The sequence below is a fragment of the Papio anubis genome, chromosome 2, assembly GCF_008728515.1.
Source record: "Papio anubis isolate 15944 chromosome 2, Panubis1.0, whole genome shotgun sequence".
Classification (NCBI taxonomy): domain Eukaryota; kingdom Metazoa; phylum Chordata; class Mammalia; order Primates; family Cercopithecidae; genus Papio; species Papio anubis.
Window position 1 is genome coordinate 87,426,235 of NC_044977.1, and position 19,531 is coordinate 87,445,765.

The 19,531-nt window shown below is 47.9% G+C and overlaps 1 protein-coding gene across 3 annotated transcripts in view; it reads left to right on the top strand.

Annotated features, from left to right (window-relative positions):
• RFT1 (RFT1 homolog) overlaps nt 1-10,907 on the top strand; it is a 44,072-nt gene extending 33,165 nt beyond the window's left edge. For 2 of the 3 annotated variants that reach the window (XM_021934325.2, XM_017955394.3), the window contains 3 exons: nt 2,098-2,203; nt 9,319-9,568; nt 9,889-10,413. In XM_021934325.2, coding sequence (XP_021790017.2) covers nt 2,098-2,203; nt 9,319-9,568; nt 9,889-10,056 — 524 coding nt within the window. In that variant the 3' untranslated portion in view covers nt 10,057-10,413. Of the gene's footprint in view, nt 1-2,097; nt 2,204-9,318; nt 9,569-9,888 lie in introns of all 3 variants that reach the window. The other variant, XM_003894296.4, reaches the window with a different exon arrangement.
• Nucleotides 10,908-19,531: the final 8,624 nt, after the last annotated feature.

Below are 19,531 nucleotides of genomic sequence, written 5' to 3' on the forward strand. Positions count from 1 at the left end.
CATGAAGACCCTGTTTCCAAATAAGGTCAGATTCTCAGGTACCGCTGGTCAGGACATCAACATATCTATTTTGGGGGGACAGTTCAACCTAAAACACCTCTCAATTCAGTCTACAATCGAAGGTTGGTTCCGTTCTTGAATTCCCCAAATGGATGCAAAACCCTTTACGTGAGTCACTGCTTCACGTCAGAGTTTGTGTTGCTCTCCATGCCTCACAACAGCCCACTGTTCACCTACTGATGGGCCCACCTGTGCCATTAGCGTTCGGTTGCCAGGTAAGGAGGCCTGCCACTCCTCTCTGCTTCTGCCAGGGAGAGGAGGATGGGGAGAAGCAGGAGGCACACTTGAGCATAGCCTTGAGTCTCCTGGGTGCAGAGCGTGGTCCCTGCCTCCCTTCCTGTAGTCACCATCAGCTGGGGTAGGGGCCAGGCTGCTTCCTGCAGCGGCTTGACAAGCAAAATGCAATGTGAGGTGATAAACATGGAATCTGAGACAGGGCCGTGGAAAATGGTTTTTTGTTGGGCATCAGGACTGCCCTGTTACTGCCATAAAACTGTTTAGGTTCCCACAGCATGGAGATCTTTTATATTAAACAGCTTTCATAAACCCTGAATGAGTTCCAGACTCCGGAACTTCAGTCCCCCCTCCTTTTCTTTTAGTGGTTACTTTTTTTTTTTTTCCTTTGTTGAGGTATAATTTACATAAAGTAAAATGCTGTTCTCTTAAGAGTACAGTTTGATAAGTTTTGACAAATATGTCCAAAAAGTCCCATGTAACTACCAAACAGATTCAGATATAGAATATCTCCATTTCCCTAGAAAGTTCTTTTGGGACCCTTTCTAGTCAACCACCCCACTCCACCTCAGATCATGGATCAGTATTTATTTTAAAAAGAATTTCATATCAATGAAATGCAGCATGCGTGCTCTTGCATTTGGCGTATTTCCTTTAATACAAAGTTTTTGAGATTCTTCCCCCCGTGGTTTCACATAGATCAGTGATTTTTATTATCTTTTCTTGCTAAGTATTCCTTTGTGTGGATGGCCCACGTTTTGTTTATTCTTTCTTCTGTTGATGGTCAGTTTTGGCTCTTATGAATCAAACTACTACAGATGTTTTTGTGAACATGTGTGTTCATTTCTGTTGGATGTATACCTAGGGGTGCAATTGCTGGGTCATAGGTTAGGTGTATGTTTATTTTATTAGGTGCTTGATTATGGCCCTCTTAAAAGGGGGGAATCAATCCCATTTGTAAGCCTCCTGTTCTCTGATTAGAAGATTTTTCCAAAGCTTGTTAGCTATAGAACTGCATTACTTTGTTTTAGAAGAAAATACCATTACGGGCACTAGTTCTCACTTTGGATTTGTGTAATTTTCTGCTGGTCCTGGGCCCTGGGCATTTGTTAAAGGTCTTTTGTTTAGGACCTGCTCAACTGAGATTCCCTTAACATACAGGGTCACTAGTGACTTTGAGTTCAAACCACCAGGCCTATTCATGCTGATGGAAAAAGTGAACAGACTTGTTTGCTAGCCAGATAAGCTTTTAGTTGTCTAGCAAGAGATCTGTACATTTATTCATAATTTTTTTTTTTTTTTTGAGATAGGGTCTTGTTCTGTCACCCAGGCTGAAGTGCAGTGGCACTATCATGGCTCACTGCAGCTCTGACCTCCCCAGACTCAAGTGATCCTCCCATCTCAACCTCCCGAGCAGCTGGGACCACAGGCATGCCCACCACACGCAGCTAACTTTTGTGTTTTTGGTAGAGACGGGGTTTCATCATGTTGCCCAGGCTAGTCTCGAATCTCTGGGCTCTAGCAGTCTGCCAGCCTTGGCCTCCCAAAGTGCTAGGATTACAGGCATGAGCCACCATGCCCAGCTTGTCCTTTTGTTTTTTGCGGATTATTTAGTCAATGCCGTAGAATGCTGGGAATCCTTCTAGATAATTAAGACCCTGAGCTCGAGCATGCAGTCTGTCCATTGCTGATACCAGCAGACCTCATAGTCTGGTTCTGGTTCTCTGGGTACTCAGCAGCGCTGAGGTTACATGTGGGCCTTCTGATTGGGCTCTGGAGTCTCAGTGAGTTGTTTCCTTGTAGGTCCTGTTTTGCTGCGTTCCTACTGTTTCTATGTTCTCCTGCTTGCCATCAATGGAGTGACAGAATGTTTCACATTTGCTGCTATGAGCAAAGAGGAGGTCGACAGGTGGGTAACCTAGCAGGTACACCTTTAATCATGGCCTTCAGCCAAAATGAAGTAACTTGTCAAGCTTTTTGCTTTTCATTCTGAACATGCATTTACAGATGGTTGTTATAGAGGCAACACTTAGTCCACCAGTGTGGGGCTTCCCTGGGATCTCTGTGGCACCAGCATGGTTCAGCAAGTGGCCCCACCGTAGGGCTGGGAGACAGCAGCTACTCTTTGCCTCCCCATTGTGGAGGGAGAAACATTGGCTCTGAAAGGTTACATTAGTCCAGGTTTGCAGAGTCAGGCACCAGACAAGCTAGATTCCCATTCCTTCACCTCGTTGCTCACCCCAGAAGAGTGGTCCTCCAGTAAGTTACTGAGGAGCTTCTTCAAGATGCACATTCCTACCCCTGAGAACCTGAATGGTGGGTCTTCGAGAATCTCAGGGATTCTGTGACGCTTCTGAGAAAAGGCCAAATACACACATACATCTTGCCATAATTTTTTCTCAACTGTTGACTCCAGATCAGGATTCCTGTCCTGGAATCCCTACCACGGTGTTGTTTTTACCGTGACAGCTGGTCTGGGCCAGCAGTTTCCAAAGCCCTAGAATCTGTAACCTTGCCTCTGTAACCTTGAGTGCTGGTGAGGGCCCTCAGAGGCCTGGCCGTGAGGTGGGATGGGGAAGGAGTATCTCAAATGGGGACCCTTCCCCCTCCTCTGTGTGTGTCCTTTCCTGGGCTGGCTCATGTAAAAGCTTAGGGACTTTGTTTGCTACACAGTGACTGAGAACTAGAGTCCAGACCAGCAGGTCTCAGGCCAGATTGATGAGATTCTTCTAGGAATTTCTGGTCCACTCCCAGCCCAGCTGAATTAGAATCTTAGAAGGCTTGAGCCAGGGAATCTGTTTATTACACAGCTCTAGGCAATTCTGATTCTAGGGCTTTGGAAACTGCCGGCCCAGACCAACTGTCACGGTAAAAACAACACGGAGCAATGTGACCCAGGACGCACTTAGGTGTGTGTGACTGAGGCATGAGTTCACAAGGCAGGAAGTACCCCAGTTATGCACAGGACACGCTGATGCTTTCTACTCTGTCTTCTATTTTGTTTTTCAAAAATGCCATGCCATTACCCTCTAAATTGATTTCCCAGCCTAGTAGTAGGTCACAACCCATAGTTTTAAAATAGTGGTCTAGATGTGGTTTTCACCTCAGATAGTTAAATTTATAGCTGTAGAGTAGAACTGCTTTGAGTCTATCCTCTTCTTTCCCCATGGATGAAAAAATCTATTTCAATTTAGCTTTGAAAATACTATGTTTTTATTTGAAAGCTGCTTCTAACATTGAATAACTTAAAACTATAATTGGAAACACGCGAAATGAGGCACTATTAGAGTGGAAAGAGCGGGACTAGGAGTATCTCCTTGAGGGGAATTTTGTTACGGTAACTTCAGTGTTAGTGTTGAAGGGGTGAATCAAAATCAAACCCATTTAAAATGTTTTTATAAATTGCAACCAAATTGTGAGGGAATATGGACAGTGGCTGGTTGCTTTCTTTTCTCTTATATTGTATTGAACCAAGGGAAACAAGTTTTTAAGTTAGTTGTAATGGAATTTCGATAGTATATAAACATCTGGAAAATTATTTTCATGGTATTAGTCAACATAGAGAAAAAACAGAGCCCAGAGCACCTTCTAGTGCAGTTCCCATGTGGGGTAACTGACCTCCCTAAGAGTAAAATGTGACATTAAGTGCAGTTTTGAGACACGTATAAAACACAATAGCTCCAGTTCTTTCTGGGCTCCTGGCTCCAGCACCTGGGTCTGGTCTGAGCACATGGAGCACCTGGGCTCATCACAGACGTCAGCATTTTTTTTTTTTAATCCTTGTGAGTTTTAACAGACATAAAACTCTAGCAAGGATTTTTATAGTAGAATTGGATAGCTTAGTTAACTGTTACAGTCAGTTACAAAGACTTTACATTGGACATTTCAGATTCTGAATAGAAAAAAAGCAGGCATTTTACTTAACCAACTTAAGGTTAACCAGTGTTTTTCTGAATAAAAATAGAGCATTTGGGCCGGGCACAGTGGCTCACGCCTGTAATCCCAGCACTTTGGGAGGCTGGGGTGGGTGGATCACCTGAGATCAGGAGTTCGAGACCAGCCTGTCCAAAATGGTGAAACCCCATCTCTACTAAAAATACAAAAATTAGCCGGGTGTAGTGGCGCACACCTGTAATCCCAGCTACTCGGGAGCCTGAAGCACAAGAATCACTTGAACCTGGGAAGCAGAGGTTGCAGTGAGTGGAGATCATGCCATTGTACTCCAGCCTAGGCCACAGAGAGATTCTGTCTCAAAAAAAAAAAAAAAATAGAGCATTTGGTTGTATAGGAAATATTAAAACATCCTTTGAATTGCAGGTTACTTTTTTTTTTTTTGAGACAGAGTCTTGCTGTGTGGCCCAGGCTGGTGTGCAGTGGTGTGATCTCGGCTCACTGCAACCTCCGCCTCCCAGGTTCAAGTGCTTCTCCTGACTCAGCCTCCCGAGTAGCTGGGATTACAGTTGCGCAACCATGCCCAGCTAATTTTCTTTTTGTTTTTAGTAGAGACAGGGTTTCACCATGTTGGCCAGCCTGGTCTCGAACTGACCTCAGGTGATCTGCCCGTCTCGGCCTCCCAAAGTGCTGGGATTATAAGCGTGAGCCAACGTGCCTGGCCTGGTTGTTTTTTTTAATAATCTTATAATATATATAGAATCTGACTAATAGATTTTTCATTATACCTTATAGAATAATTTTTGTTGTTTTGTTAAGGCTGTCTAATTTTCTTTCATTAGAAAACAATGCCTCTCTAACAGGCATTGTTTTAAGCTCTAGGAATACAGCAATGAATAAGACAGATGGGATTTCTGCTCTCCTGGAGCTGATGGTGGGGAGGCAGATAGCAAACAAGTAAATTAATAAGAAAATGTGACGTGCTGAGAATGAAAAACGGGTATATAGTGAGTGGTAGGGGCCCTTTAGATCGGGTATGCTGGGCAGGCCCGTATAGCACAGCAACATTTAGGATGACCAAGAAGGTGGTCCAAGATGGGGGCAGAGCCTTCTAGGCAAAGAGAGATCAGTTGTGTAAAGGCCCAAGATTGACAGCTCTTTTTTTTTTTTTTTTTTTTTTTGAGACGGAGTCTGTCTCTGTCCCCCAGGCTGGAGTGCAGTGGCCGGATCTCAGCTCACTGCAAGCTCCGCCTCCCAGGTTCATGCCATTCTCCTGCCTCAGCCTCCCGAGTAGCTGGGACTACAGGCGCCCGCCACCTCGCCCGGCTAGTTTTTTGTATTTCTTAGTAGAGACGGGGTTTCACCGTGTTAGCCAGGATGGTCTCGATCTCCTGACCTCGTGATCTGCCCGTCTCGGCCTCCCAAAGTGCTGGGATTACAGGCTTGAGCCACCACGCCCGGGTGATTGACAGCTCTTTTGTCTGATTTGTTGGCCTTTGAGCTTTGAGTGCCAAAGTGGACTCCATAACTGTCAAATGAAGGATGGGTATGATCTTCTCACTTTGGCACATAAGACATCAGTGCCATCCTTTTCATGGCTGTGAAGGCTCCATTATATGGCTGTGCCTTGATGTATTCAACCAGCACCTGCTGGGAGCTGCTTCAGGTGGTGCTAGAGTTGATATCCTCGACCATCCATCCTTTTTTTTTCTACTTTTTTTGAGACAGGGTCTCACTCTGTCACCCAGGCTGAAGTGCAGTGGTACAATCATAGCTTACTACAGCCTGACCTCTTAGGCTTAATCGATCCTTCCACCTCAGCCTCCTGAGTAGCTGAGACTACAGGTGTGTACTACCATGCCCAGCTAGTTTTTCTATTTTTTGTAGAGATGGAGTCTCTGGGCGCCATGTTGCCCAGGCTGGTCTCCAACTCCTGGGCTCAAGCGATCTGCCTGCCTTAGCCTCCCAAATGCTGGGATTACAGGCATGAGCCACTGTGCCCAGCCAATCCATCTTTTAATAAGCTTGATTTTAAGTCCAGTATTTTCTTGGGACCATGGAGAAATAAGCATTCATAAATAATTTACTGTTTATGTTAACCAGACCTTACAGGACAGTCATATTGTCACTGATTAATAATTTTGCTTTGATTTTAAAAATTGATTTTTTTTTTTTAAGATGGAGTCTTGCTCTGTCTCCAGGCTGGAGTACAGTGGCGTGATCTCGGCTCACTGCAACCCCTGCATCACGGGTTCAAGCGATTCTCCTGCCTCTGCCTCCTGAGTAGCTGGGACTACAGGTGCGCACCACCACGCCCAGCTAATTTTTGTATTTTTCGTAGAGACAGGGTTTCACCATGTTGGCCAGGCTGGTCTCGATCTCTTGACCTCGCGATCTACCCACCTTGGCCTCCCAAAGTGCTGGGATTACAGGCATGAGCCACCGCGTCCAGCCAAAAAAGTATATTTTAATGCGTTTTTTAAATTCTCATTTTTTCCTGAAGTGGATTATGCCTTTAAGGCTATAGATTTGTGAATTCTGGAAAGTTCAGCAGCTGCAGAGCCCTCTTGTAGTGGCAGACAATGGACCCCATCATCAGCTCCTCTCAGATGGCCATGCCAAAGAGGCTGTGCTGTTGAATGCGTCTCTGCTTGAATTAGCGTGAATTAACTATTGGTTTTATTCATTATTGTTATTTTACTGGGAGTTGGGGAAGGACAGCTAAAAGTTTGTGAATCTATGACTTAAACTCCAAGGATTGATATAGTAGACTGTTCTGAGATAGTTTCTGAAAAACGGGTTACATATCTCTGCTGCTTTGTGGAAAAGAGGTCAAAGTACCGGTCTATGATGGGTCCCATTTGAGTGGCTTGTTCTGAAGTTGACCTTTCTGATTACTAATTAGTAGTGAAAAAACTTCCCCTGTGAGGTACAGGCTCTTGTACTTCATTAAAAGAGACTCTCTCTGGACTGAAAAGCAAATAAACTCCCTCTCTGGAACTCCGGATGAAAGCACATCTCTCCTGTTGGAGTATGGTTGTGTGTGTGTGTGTGTGTGTGTGTGTAGTATTTTTACCACCCACTTTGATAAAGCGTATCTCCACAGCACGCAGCACCTTGGCCTGAATCAGCCAAGGACCTATACCTGGGCATTCGGGGGATGCAGTGGCTTGCCTTCCGTTTTCTTTTTGGTAGAGACATGGTCTCACTATGTTGTCCAGGCTGATCTCAAACTCTTGGCCTCAAGCAATTCTCCTGCCTCAACCTCCCCATGTGCTGGGATTACAAGCATAGTTCTAGGGTACTGGCCAAGTTCTAGGGCCTCCTCCCACACCTGCAGAATCAGGAACTCTGGTGGTGAAGGCCAGCCATATGCATTTTTAAGTCATCATTATATTTTGAGACAGGGTGTTGCTCTGTTGCCCAGGCTGGAGTGCAGTGGCATGATCATAGCTCACCATAGCCTTGAACTCCTGGGCTCAAGCCTTCCTCCTCTCTCAGCCTCCCAAGTAGCTGGGACAACAGGTGTGTATCACGGCTAGTTTTTAAAATTTTTTGTAGAGACAGGGTCTCATGATGTTGCCCAGGCTGATCTGAAACTCTTAGGCTCAAGTGATCCTCCCACTTCAGCCTCCCAAGTAGCTAGGACTGCAGGTGTGTGCCACCATCCCTGGGTAATTTTTACTGGTTTTTGTAGAGATGGGTCTACTAGCTATGTTGTCCAGGCTGATCTCGAACTCCTGGCCTCAAGCAATCCTCCCACCACCTCAGCCTCCCAAAGCACTGGGATTACGCTTTCTTTTTTTCTTTCTTTCTTTCTTTTTTTTTTTTTTTTTGTTTTTTGAGACAGAGTCTTGCTCTGTTGCCCAGGCTGGAGTGCAGTGGCGCGATCTCGGCTCACTGCAAGCTCTGCCTCCCGGGTTCACGCCATTCTCCTGCCTCAGCCTCCTGAGGAGCTAGGACTACAGGCACCCACCACCACACCCAGCTAATTTTTTGTGTTTTTAGTAGAGACAGGGTTTCACCATGTTAGCCAGGATGGTCTCGATCTCCTGACCTCGTGATCCGCCTGCCTCGGCCTCCCCAAGTGCTGGGATTACAGGCGTGAGCCACCGCGCCCAGCCGGATTACGCTTTCTTACCACCCCTCATGTGCAGAACCTGGGTGGTGGCCTCTGAGGTTTTCTAGCCCAGAAGACATGGCTTGAGGATGTCAAAAGTTTGGTTCCCTCAACGGCTATATACTTAGAGTGCCTGCTTGGTGCTAGGCAGAAACCAGAGGCTGGGGGATTTTGTTCTTGGCTGTACAAGCCTTTTGGAGGACTATGGCAGCTATTTTGTGTTTGCTGAGAATCTGTTTTCTTTTTGGAGAACTGAAGATAACTAAGTGATGTGCCACTTTGAAATCAGAGAAGTGCAAGAAGCGCCAGGATCAAAGCGCTCTAGAGATACAGGGAGTGGGAGTGAGGATATGCAAGAGTCTGAAAAACAGCAAAGGTGATCCAGGCTTTGGTTCAGTTCCCATTTCATTTTGGAGGTCAGTCATTTGCTTTGAATGGTGTCTACTGCCCAAGGTTACTGGGAGCTGCATCTCCCAAGGGCAGTGGTGTGAGGTACTGAAGCTTAGAGGTCAGAAGTCCGGCTGAGTGTTACCTCACTCGTGAGGCAGATTACTCAGCCTCTCTGTGCTGCTTCCCTTGTCTGTGAAATAAATCCAAGCTCTGCAGGGCAAGGCCCATGTGTGTTCATTCACCATTGTGTCCCCAGCACTCCTCACAGGGCCTGTCACAGAGTTAGCATCCAATATCTAATTATTACCCTGGTCACATTCTTGTATCTCACGTTGAGGACTTGAGCTGAACAGGGTTTTTATGTTTTGATCACAAAGTGTCACTTAACTAACCAATTATTATCTTCAAAAAACATACATCTCTTGAGTTGTTTCTTACCCTTCTGTTCAGGGTAAGGGGACAGGGACATTCCCGTGGTCTCCATGTGGCATTCAATGTTATGAAAACCTGGATTCTGGGAACACAGGTTCTTTCTGTGAGGTGATGTTCATGGCCGCTGTTTTGGGAGCAGCCTTGTCCGGGGCGAGGTCCCCACTGCCCTGCTTTGCCTGTCTCCTCCCCAGGTACAATTTTGTGATGCTGGCCCTGTCCTCCTCATTCCTGGTGTTATCCTATCTCTTGACCCGTTGGTGTGGCAGCGTGGGCTTCATCTTGGCCAACTGCTTTAACATGGGCATTCGGATCACACAGAGCCTTTGCTTCATCCACCGCTACTACCGAAGGAGCCCCCACAGACCCCTGGCGGGCCTGCACCTGTCGCCGGTCCTGCTCGGGACATTTGCCCTCGGCGGTGGGGTTACTGCTGTTTCAGAGGTGAGACTCCCTGAGCCATCATGCCACATGCTCCTGCAGCTGCCCCGCTGTCCCTCCCTCTAGGCCTCCCCTTCCTGCCCTGCCTGAACCAACTGGACAAGGATTTGCCTCCTCCTGTCCCCTCCCCATGCCTCTGGGGCAGCATCTTCTGATAGATGTGACAAGAGAATGTTGCCATTAGGGAGAGAATGGACCCGCAGTATGGCTGTTATACCTTTTATCTGACTTAGAAACTGGAACCACAGTGGCCTTCCCTGGCTGGTCCCAGAGGAAGGAGGTATAGACTGAGGAACGGGCACTGACAATTGTTTCTTTCCCAGGTGTTCCTCTGCTGTGAGCAGGGCTGGCCAGCCAGACTGGCACACATTGCTGTGGGGGCCTTCTGTCTGGGAGCAACTCTCGGGACAGCATTCCTCACGGAGACCAAGCTGATCCATTTCCTCAGGACTCAGTTAGGTGTGCCCAGACGCACTGACAAAATGACGTGACTTCAGGGAAGCCTGGACACCTGAGGCACCTGGACCAGCTATGGGCGGTTCTGTGGGTGGAACACATATTCTGTGTAAGAGCCCCCCGAGGGCTCTGCAGCGGAGTGACAGCAAGCCCAGAGGTGAGGCACCAGAGAGAGCATGAGACACCTGTGACCATTCGAAGTCTGAAATGCGGAGGAGGAGTTTCATTTTTAAGTGAAGACCAAAAAGCCCTTTAAAAATAATAGAGTTTTTTCATCATTTTATTTTCTCTTTTACTAATGTACTCATTCCTTTTGAGTGTGATTGGCCTTTGGAGCTACATGCTCCAACAAACTATGTCTTAATTGTTAACAATTATCTGGCCCAGAAAAAGAGATGCAACGATTTTACCCTTCAGAGGAATTTTGAACGTCTTCTGTAAAAGAGAGAGCAAGACCTCTCTCTTTCATTCACCACATGAAAACAGAGCGTGGCCCTGAAGTTGTGGCTTTCTCTGTGTCAACACTGTGGTCTGAGTTTTTAGAGAAGGAAAAATGCTACTCAGTGAGAAATCCAAGAAATGAAACCAGAAAGGTTTTCAGATCACATTTCCCAGAGTGAGTTAGGGAGAATCTTGCCTGTCATGATCACACTGTTCCCCGCCGCCCCGGGTCAGCACATACTTGACCCAGAGTGGGCTCTCAAGATTTGTTAACTGAAGGGTGGGTGAAAGCTGGCTGGAGACTCCTGGCCTGGCCACCTGCAAGAAGCGGACTTTGAAGAAAACTGTGATCCAGTTGAACCATTTTGTCTCTGAAGGGAATACTGCTTTGCAGCTTTCTGTAACTTCTCACATGGGAATTGCACTGGTGACAGATAAGATTTAACAGATGTATTTTTTTATCTTCAGAATAAGACAGGGCAAACTCTATATGGCAAGTATTACTGAGTCAGGCCCCTCCTGCTGACCCATTATTTCCAGCACTGATCAATATAACCAAATTCCAGCCCCAGGACAAGAGTGGCAGGCATGGGGACCTGGTGCTGCAGGCTACAGTGTGAGCCCAGGCATTCTGAACCTTGCAACCTGCACCCTGCAGGTGAGATCATGAGCAGTGTTCTGGATTGTAAAGTGTTTTTTCTTTTTTCATTAATGTATTAATTCCTTTTGGATATTAACTCCCCTCAGACCTACATGCACAAACTATAACTTGGATGTTAATAATCCTCTCACTCAGTGCCCCAAACCTTCTGTGTGTACACCCAGAGAGAGGGCCAGTAAGGGCAACTGCTATCATGCATTAAAATGCATGTATTTAAATCTGCTTGCCCAGAGCCAGTACCCAGGGGCTAAGGATCAAGACCTGTCAGTACACCAAGACTGGGGCCCAGTCACCCTGGCAGGTTTTTATCTACTCAGAGGGAGAATGCTTTGCACTAAGCGGGAGAAAAGCAGCTAAATGCAAGGTGTCCTGAACAATTAGAGGACCTCCAAAGCATGGCCTCAGTCATGCCTTCATAGGGCAAGGTCAGGCCAGCTCAGAAAAATGGATGGTCCCATGGGGTCAGGTGGAGCACACACAGAAGACAGTCCTCCTTTGCTCCCATGTCCGTTCTCTGTCCTGGCATCCACAGAAAGGGGCCTTCAGTCCTCATGAGCTGCTTCTCTGCAGCTGCTGATCACCCTCCCAGAACCCTGCCCCTATCCCATGCCCACATGACCCCAGACTCAAGCATGATCCTCATTCTACCTGTCTTGGAATCACCTGGATTGCAAGTCAGAACGTGGCTTCCCCGGACCCGCTCCAGGCCTTCAGGGTCTCTGTCTCCCAGTAGGAGGGCTCTGAGATTGGCTTTTCTGGCAAGCCCACATGGCTTTGATGCCACCAAGGTTGGCATGCCCCATTGTCTTCCTTCACAACAGGCCCAGGGCCAGTCATGCTCATGCCTGTTCTCTGCTCCAGGAACAGAGCTGCTGTTCCACCAGCAGCCTTGTGACTCCGTGGCCTCTGGGAGCAGGACTCCCCAGGCTTATACTCTCTCAGCTTGAGAGAGGGTCTATGTCTGAAGGCAGTCCTCACTGTCATCCCTCCCCTGCTGTTGGCCTAATGATGCTGTCAGGGCCAGCTCCTCTTGAAAGACAGCCAGCTGCGAAGGCAGCCCAGGGCTTCTTCCCATGTCCTGCTTCCCTGTGTCTAGGGAGAGTCGTGCCCGTGGCTGCGAGTTTTCCCAGGACTAGCACCTGCCGCCGGGGCTGTCAGCACTTTGGCAGCAGGTCCTCTGCGGTTCTCTGCCTCTGGCACCTCCCTAAAGCTCAGCTGCACCTGACCAGGCCTCTGGCATTTCCCCTGCTGGACCCCCTAGAGCCACACCTGTTGCCTCAGGGAGCTTGCATACATGTGGGCCAGTCTGCCTGACTTTACCCAAGCAGATTTGGGGAGAGAAATCATACTTTGGCTTTAAATACCACTTAAAATATCGTGAGGCTACTTCTCCATGGAAACAAGTCTCTGAGGCACAACCTTTATGAAAGGAAGGAGTCTTCGTTAGTGAGAAGAACAGTATCTCTGACTTCCTGTGCTCCTCTGGCCACCTGTAAGTGTGGGTCACTTCAGATTTGGCTTGGGGTCTCTCAGTGGGGAGCTGCTGCTGCGCTGTTTAATGCTTACCTGACGGCAACTTCTGGCTCTGGAGCCACTCCTCTGCCCTGCTCCCAGCCGCTTCCCAACCTGATTCAAGCGGGGCCCCTCCTTCCTCCTGTCTTTATTCTTTTCTTTTCAGAGGCAAGGTCTCACTCTCTCCTCTCACCCAGGCTGGAGTGCAGTGGTGTCATCATAACTAATTGCAGCCTCAAACTCCTGTGCTCAAGCAATCCTTCCACCTCAGCGTCCTGAGTAGCTGGGATCACACGTGTGTGCTACCTCACCCAGCTAATTTCTAATTTTTTTTTGTAGAGACTGGATCTCACTGTTGCCTTGAACTCCTGGGCTCAAGTGATCCTCCTGCCTCAGCCTCCCAAAGTGCTGGGATTCCAGACCAGCCACATTTTTTTTTAAATCATGCATTCCTGTTGCTAGTTTCACATCTGTCCCCTGGTTTAAAAAGAAATAAAATATTTTCTTTACACTTTTGTAAAGACCTTTCTTCTTTCATACCCCTTCTCCCTCCAAAAGGGACAAAAATTCTTTAATTTCATAAGGAGGATGGGTAAGTAACTTGAGGATGTGAACCTTTGGTGTTTCTCAACTGGAACGTTTCTACCTCCATTGATATTGTAGCTGGGACTGGGGTTCTTGACTTTGAAAGAGGGGTGGTGTCCTGGCCTGTGCCACAGAGCCTCCTCTGTCTGGGACAGAAAGGCCTGGCGTCTCCTTTGTCTTCTCCCCATCCCATCTTAAGCTGTATTTCCCCTTGTTTGCAGGACTTCTCTCCTATCTTCTCCATCTAGCCTGGTCCTTGTTTTGTTTTGTTTTTAATTAAATGGCCATTCCTTGAGAAGTCAGGACTAGTTTCAGCGCAGAGCAGGGCAAGCGTGTGATTTCAGGGGGTCTAGGACAGCCCCTTCACTCTAATATCTTCCTCCATCAGGTGATAGAATTTCCTTTCACCTGGTCACAGGCTGCTATTCCAGAATTAGAGAGGATACTGGAAATTCAGATTCCACAGAGAACTCAGTGACTCATTCACACTAAGATGTAAAATAACCCCATCAAGATTTATTTCCTTTTTGTTCTCTGGTGGGAGGAAAAACGAAAAAAGAATTATTTGCCAGGCCAGGCGCTGTGGCTTAACACTTTGGGAGGCCGAAGCAGGATGATCGCTTGAGCCCAAGATTTTGAGACCAACCCGGGCAACACAGGGAGACCCCATCTCTACAAAAAAAAATTAAAAACTAGCGGGGCATGGTGGCATGCACCTGTAGTCCCTACATGGGAGGCTGAGGTGCAAAGGATTGCTTGAGCCCAGGATTTCGAGGCTGCAGCGAGCATGTTCGCACCACTGCACTCCAACCTGGGCAACAGAGCAAGAAACTGCAACTGAAAAAAAAAAAAAAAAGGAATTATTTCCTAAGCAGCTTTTGATGTTGAGGAAGAAACAAGCAGGAGCTGAGAGCATCCAGAACCTGGAGGAGGAGGGACTCAGGTGAGAGGCTGGGCAGGCCCAGAAGTGGGGAGCTGTGAGTGCTGCTGTGTGGCCTCTGGGATGGATGGAGTTCATTCCCAGTGGGAAATCAGGAGCAGCATGATCCCTGGCCTAGTCTTAGAAGAGCCATGGCTGAAAACGGGGTGGGGACTAAAGAAGAGAAAGAATCTGAACAGGGGACACCCTTCATATATTTTATTTATTTATTTGTTTGTTTGTTTGTTTATTAAGACAGTCTCGCTCTGTTGCCTGGGCTGGAGTGCAGTGGCGCGATCTTAGCTCGCGGCAACCTCTGCCTCCCAGGTTCAAGCAATTCTCGTGCCTCAGCGTCCCAGTAGCTGGGACTGCAGGCATGCACCACCACACCCGGCTAATTTTTGTATTTTTAGTAGAGACGGGGTTTCACCATGTTGGCCAGGCTGGTCTGGAACTCAAGTGACCTCAGGTGATCTGCCCGCCTCTGCCTCCCGAAGTGCTGGGATTAGAGGCATGAGCCACCTTGCCTGGCCTCCTTCACATATTTATACACTCCTGCTCTTTGTGGGGGCCAGGCACCGATGGCAAGTGAGACAGGCGTGCAGGGGGCTTGCTAGTGAGGAGAGCTCCCACCAGCAGCTCGATCCTGGGCACCTTTGGGAGCTGACCCACGGACTCATGAAGCTGCTTGCACAAGATTCTCAGTGGCCCTAAGGAAGTTCTAGAAGGCACACTGGAAGCCAGGAGGCCTGTGGAGCCTGTCAGAAAGGACCAGATTTGGAAAGAAGATGAGCTAAGGCCCAAGTATTAGGGGTCCCCTAGAAATTTATCAAAGACAATGAAACACAGAAAACTAGAAAAAGCAGCTGAAGGCTGGGCGTAGTGGCTCACGCCTATAATCCCAGCACTTTGGGAGGTTGAGGCAGGTGGGTCACCTGAGGTCAGGAATTTGAGACCAGTCTGGCCAACATGGTGAAACCCCATCACTACTAAAAATGCAAAAATTAGCCGGGCATGGTGGCAGGTGCCTGTAATTCCAGCTACTCAGGAGGCTGAGGCAGGAGAGTCACTTGAACCCAGGAGGCAGAGGTTGCGGTGAGCCGAGATTGTGCCACTGCACTCCAGCCTGGGTGACAGAGCGAGACTCCGTCTCCAAAAAAATAAGTAAAAAAGAAAAAAAAAAAAAAGCAACTGAACAAGATCACTATTCTAAAATTTATTTACTGAATATTCCATGAGTGTCCAGGAAGTAACTGAGACTTGTGTATTTAATTTGGAAATGAGACTTCTGAGACAATCAGATGCAGAGGAAAAATTATTTGCTTCACTATTATTTACTTACCTAAGAGGATTGGTCCTTAATGTTGTAAATATTTCATTCGCTAACTAACTTTCAAGGTAGCAGAAAAGGTGTTTTACTTGAAGAATTTGAGGAGAGGGAAGACTCATTGATTTGCATTATCAGTCAGTCCCCAATTACCTTGGCATAATCAGTCCCATTATTTAGTGTTACTCATTTTTAACCAGAACTGTCTGGGTATATCAGAGCACAATTGGGAAGATGGGCTCTCAATGTAGTCCAGCCTCCTTTGGGGGCCGAATGAAGGGAGACTTAGAAATACTTCTTAATTATCCTTCAGATGAATTAGCAGTAGTTGCTGTTAGCCCCTGTTCCAGTGCAGTCGACTCTTCGCCAGTTGACTTCTCCATTCTTCTTGGGAAGTGCGGCTTGAAAGGAAAGTGCTGGAGGTGAGATATAGAGAATTAGGTCTTTCCTTGCATGTCATAGATCCTCAGCAAAGTAAGTGTGCCCGGCACTCTGTCCCTACCTCTGCAGGCTCCACACACGTTTGGAGACCCCACCCCCAGCTTGTGGAACCTATTGCAGTGCATCATGTCCCATGTTGAACACAATCGTGTATAAGGATAAGGACACAAGAGTGGTGGCTACCTAACTGATATGGTGGTATGTTCTGTAGCAATTGAAAAAGCATTGAAAAAGCAATTTTGAAACATTCTATTTTGGAGCCAGTAAATGTTGTCTTCATCTCATTTCTGAGGAGCCTGAAGAGTTAAAGGGCCCTGAGCGCTCCACCTGTGAGGCCGAGTGAACACTGGGCCTCAGGCGCTTAGGAAGGAGAGAAGGGGATGCCAGGAAAAGGGAGGTGGTGCCTGGAGGCTGCCTCACTGTGAGGCTGGCAGAGGCCAGGCTCTGGGGCAGCTCCCAGCCCTCTCTGCTGCCCCTGGCTTCACCCTGGGGTGATTCTCATTTTTCCTGGGGCCCAGAGAGCAGGCCAGCCCTCAGGCTGGTGGGCAGTGAGAGGAGGAGGACCCAGACATGGCTCCTGCTCTCAGAGTAGAGGCCTAGCGTTTCCACTGAGAGGCAGTCTCTCACCTTTTACTTCCAGCCCCTAGCCTCCTCCCTCCTCTTTGTTTCTGAGTTCAAAGCCACTGCAGGAGAACTGGAATTGGCTCAGGTTATCTTTATAAGACAGCTACTATAGATCACAGGTCATACATGAGCCAGTAGACGGGCCACCCTGGCCTGAGGAGCATTTGCTAGGTGTAGGCCAGCCAGAGTGGCATGGTTCATCCCTCATTGCCTCTTCCCAGGGGAGCTGCATGAGGACCTGTGACATAACAGCTGACTTGTGAAGGAATCTTCTAGACCATTTCCCTGTCACATTTCCTCTCTCCCTCCAATAAATGTGTCCCAATGTTATGACCCTGTTGACTCTACTGTCACAGTGTTGACAAAGGGGTTTGGCAGAGGCCACCTGGGTTCACAGTGCTCAGTGGGAAAGAGACCTGAAAACTGGCAACTCCTGATCCTTCCTTCCCAGCGGCCTCTCACCTTTAATCTCCTCTGCAGCGCCCCATCACAGGTTGGGGCCTTGGAACAGGCTCGGAAGCTGTCATCGCAGCAGTGAGCAGTGACTAATTAAGACACGGCTGCATTAGTCACATTGGAGGTGACAACTGAGCAGCATGTTTCTGGTTGGTGTCTGGGAGATCCTGACACACTTTCCCATTATATGGAACTAATAGTGTGCGGCTTCCACGCGGCCATGTGGGGTGGGAGAGCCTGAAATGAAAGCATGACTCTGTGGACAGCGCCGGTTTTGTTCCCGGCTCATCTACTCCTCACTTCTTTGCCCTTTCAGTTGAAAGTCATGAAAGATGACAGCAGGGGAATGGCATAAGGGGTGCCAGAGGACCTCTTTCAGAAGGCTTTTGTTGTCCACCACTGTTCCCAGGAGAATTCTGAGAATATTCAGAGGGGAACTGGTGATGTAGGAGCCAGTCCTTTCACCAGATGCAGACGAAAACCCCAGCCTCGCCAGCCTCGGAGCACACTCTTGTCTTCCCTCACCAGAGTCTGGCAGGGCCATGCAGGGAGAACCACAAAGATCCAGAGAATCAGGACATTGCAGCCAGAAGAAAAACAGGGCTCTTCTCTACACAGAATCCCAACCAAACATGCTGCTAAAATAGCTGTCCTTTTTGTTTCCCCTAGGACATTAACACGAGAATTTTATGAACAAACTGGGATAGCATAGTGCATTTAATGTTCCTGAACCAGAGCTGAAGGTTTCTGTCTTCCCTGCATGCTTCTGACATCCCCAAGTGGTGTCTCTCTAATGCCAACAGAATGTTCTTGCAGGTGTGCAGATGTCGGGCTGTGGGGGGCCACAGAAGGGACAGAGTGACTTGCATTTGTTTCTTTTGTAACCATGATGGAAACCATGTGGAGCTCTGGCTGTACGATGGGGAGGGTGGGCAGGATGCCCAAGCACAGTGGTGACTTGTCTTTGCCTGCTCTCAGCTCTGCCTGCTGCAAATCTGCAAGCACAGGGCCAAGTGCCAGGCTCTGGGTGGAAGGACCCCAGGGGTGCCCTGTCTTCAGCACTTCTTCCATCTGCACCATCACTGGAGAAATCCACCTGCAGCCATGTCTTTTTATTTATTTACATTTTTTTTTTTTTTAGATAGTGTCTTGCTGTGTTGCCCAGGCTGGAGTGCAGTGGCACGATCATAGTTCCCTGCAGCCTTAATCTCCTGGACTCGAGTAATCCTCCCACCTCAGCCTCCCAAATACCTGCCTAATTTTTTTTTTTTTTTAATTTTTAGTGGAGACAGAGCCTCACTATGTTGCCCAGATTGGTCTCACACTCCTAAGCTCAAGTGATCCTCCCAACTTGGCCTCCCAGAGTGCTGGGATTACAGGCATGAACCACTGCTCCCAGCCTGTGCCTTTTTTTTTTTTTTTTTTTTAATTGAGATGGAGTCTCACACTGTCACCCAGGCTGGAGTGCAATGGCGCAATCTCAGGTCACTGCAACCTCTGCCTTCCAGGCTCAAGTGGCTCTCCTGCCTCAGCCTCCCACATAGTTGGGATTACAGGTGCCCACTGCCACACCCAGCTAATTTTTAAAAATTATTTTTATTAGAGATGGGGTTTCACCATTTTGGCCAGGCTGGTCTTGAACTCCTGACTTCAAGTGATCCTTCCACCTTGACCTCCCAAAGTGCTGGGATTACAGGCATGAGCCACCATGCCTGGCCCTGTGTCTTTTGAAGTACATGAACAGGGTTTTGCTTCATGTGTATTTCGTCTTCTAAATGGCACAGCATGTTGCATCTATGCCTTCTGTTATACTCCCCCACCCCCACCCAACTGCCCTTCTCAAATTCGTGGGTGACCTTGAACAAGTCTCCCTCATTCCAGCAGGTACAGAGCCCTGAGCATGTGCCAGGTTTGTGTGGAGACACATTTTACAGGTGTTAGCTGTGAGATCTTCACAACAGACCCTATCTATTATCTATGGGCTACAGGTGAGGAAACTGAGGCACAGAGAAGTGACCTGATTTTCCCTGAGCCACACAGCTAGGAAGAACACGGCACAGCTGGGGTCGGCCCCTGGACTGTCTGATTTCAGAGCCCTCTTTAGCTCTGGGCTAATTTCCTCTCTCTATTATTATTATTATTATTATTATTATTTCATTTTACTTTTTTTGAGACAGTCTTGCTTCATCACCCAGGCTGGAGTACAGTGGTGTGATCTCAGCTCACTGCAACCTCCACCTCCTGGGTTCAAGCAATTCTCCTGCCTCGGCCTCCTGAGTAGCTGGGATTACAGGCGTGCACCACCACACCCAACTAATTTTTGTATGTTTAGCAGAGATGGGGTTTCGCATGTTGGTCAGGCTGGTCTTGAACTCCTGGCCTCAAGCAACTCACCCACCTTGGCCTCCCAAAGTGCTGGAATTACAGGCATGAGCCACCACGGCCAGCCAAGTTCCTCCCTCTATTAGAGCTCAGGAGTTTGAGACCAGCCTGAGCCACATAGGGAGATTCTGTTTCTATGAATAATAAAAAATTAGCTGGGCA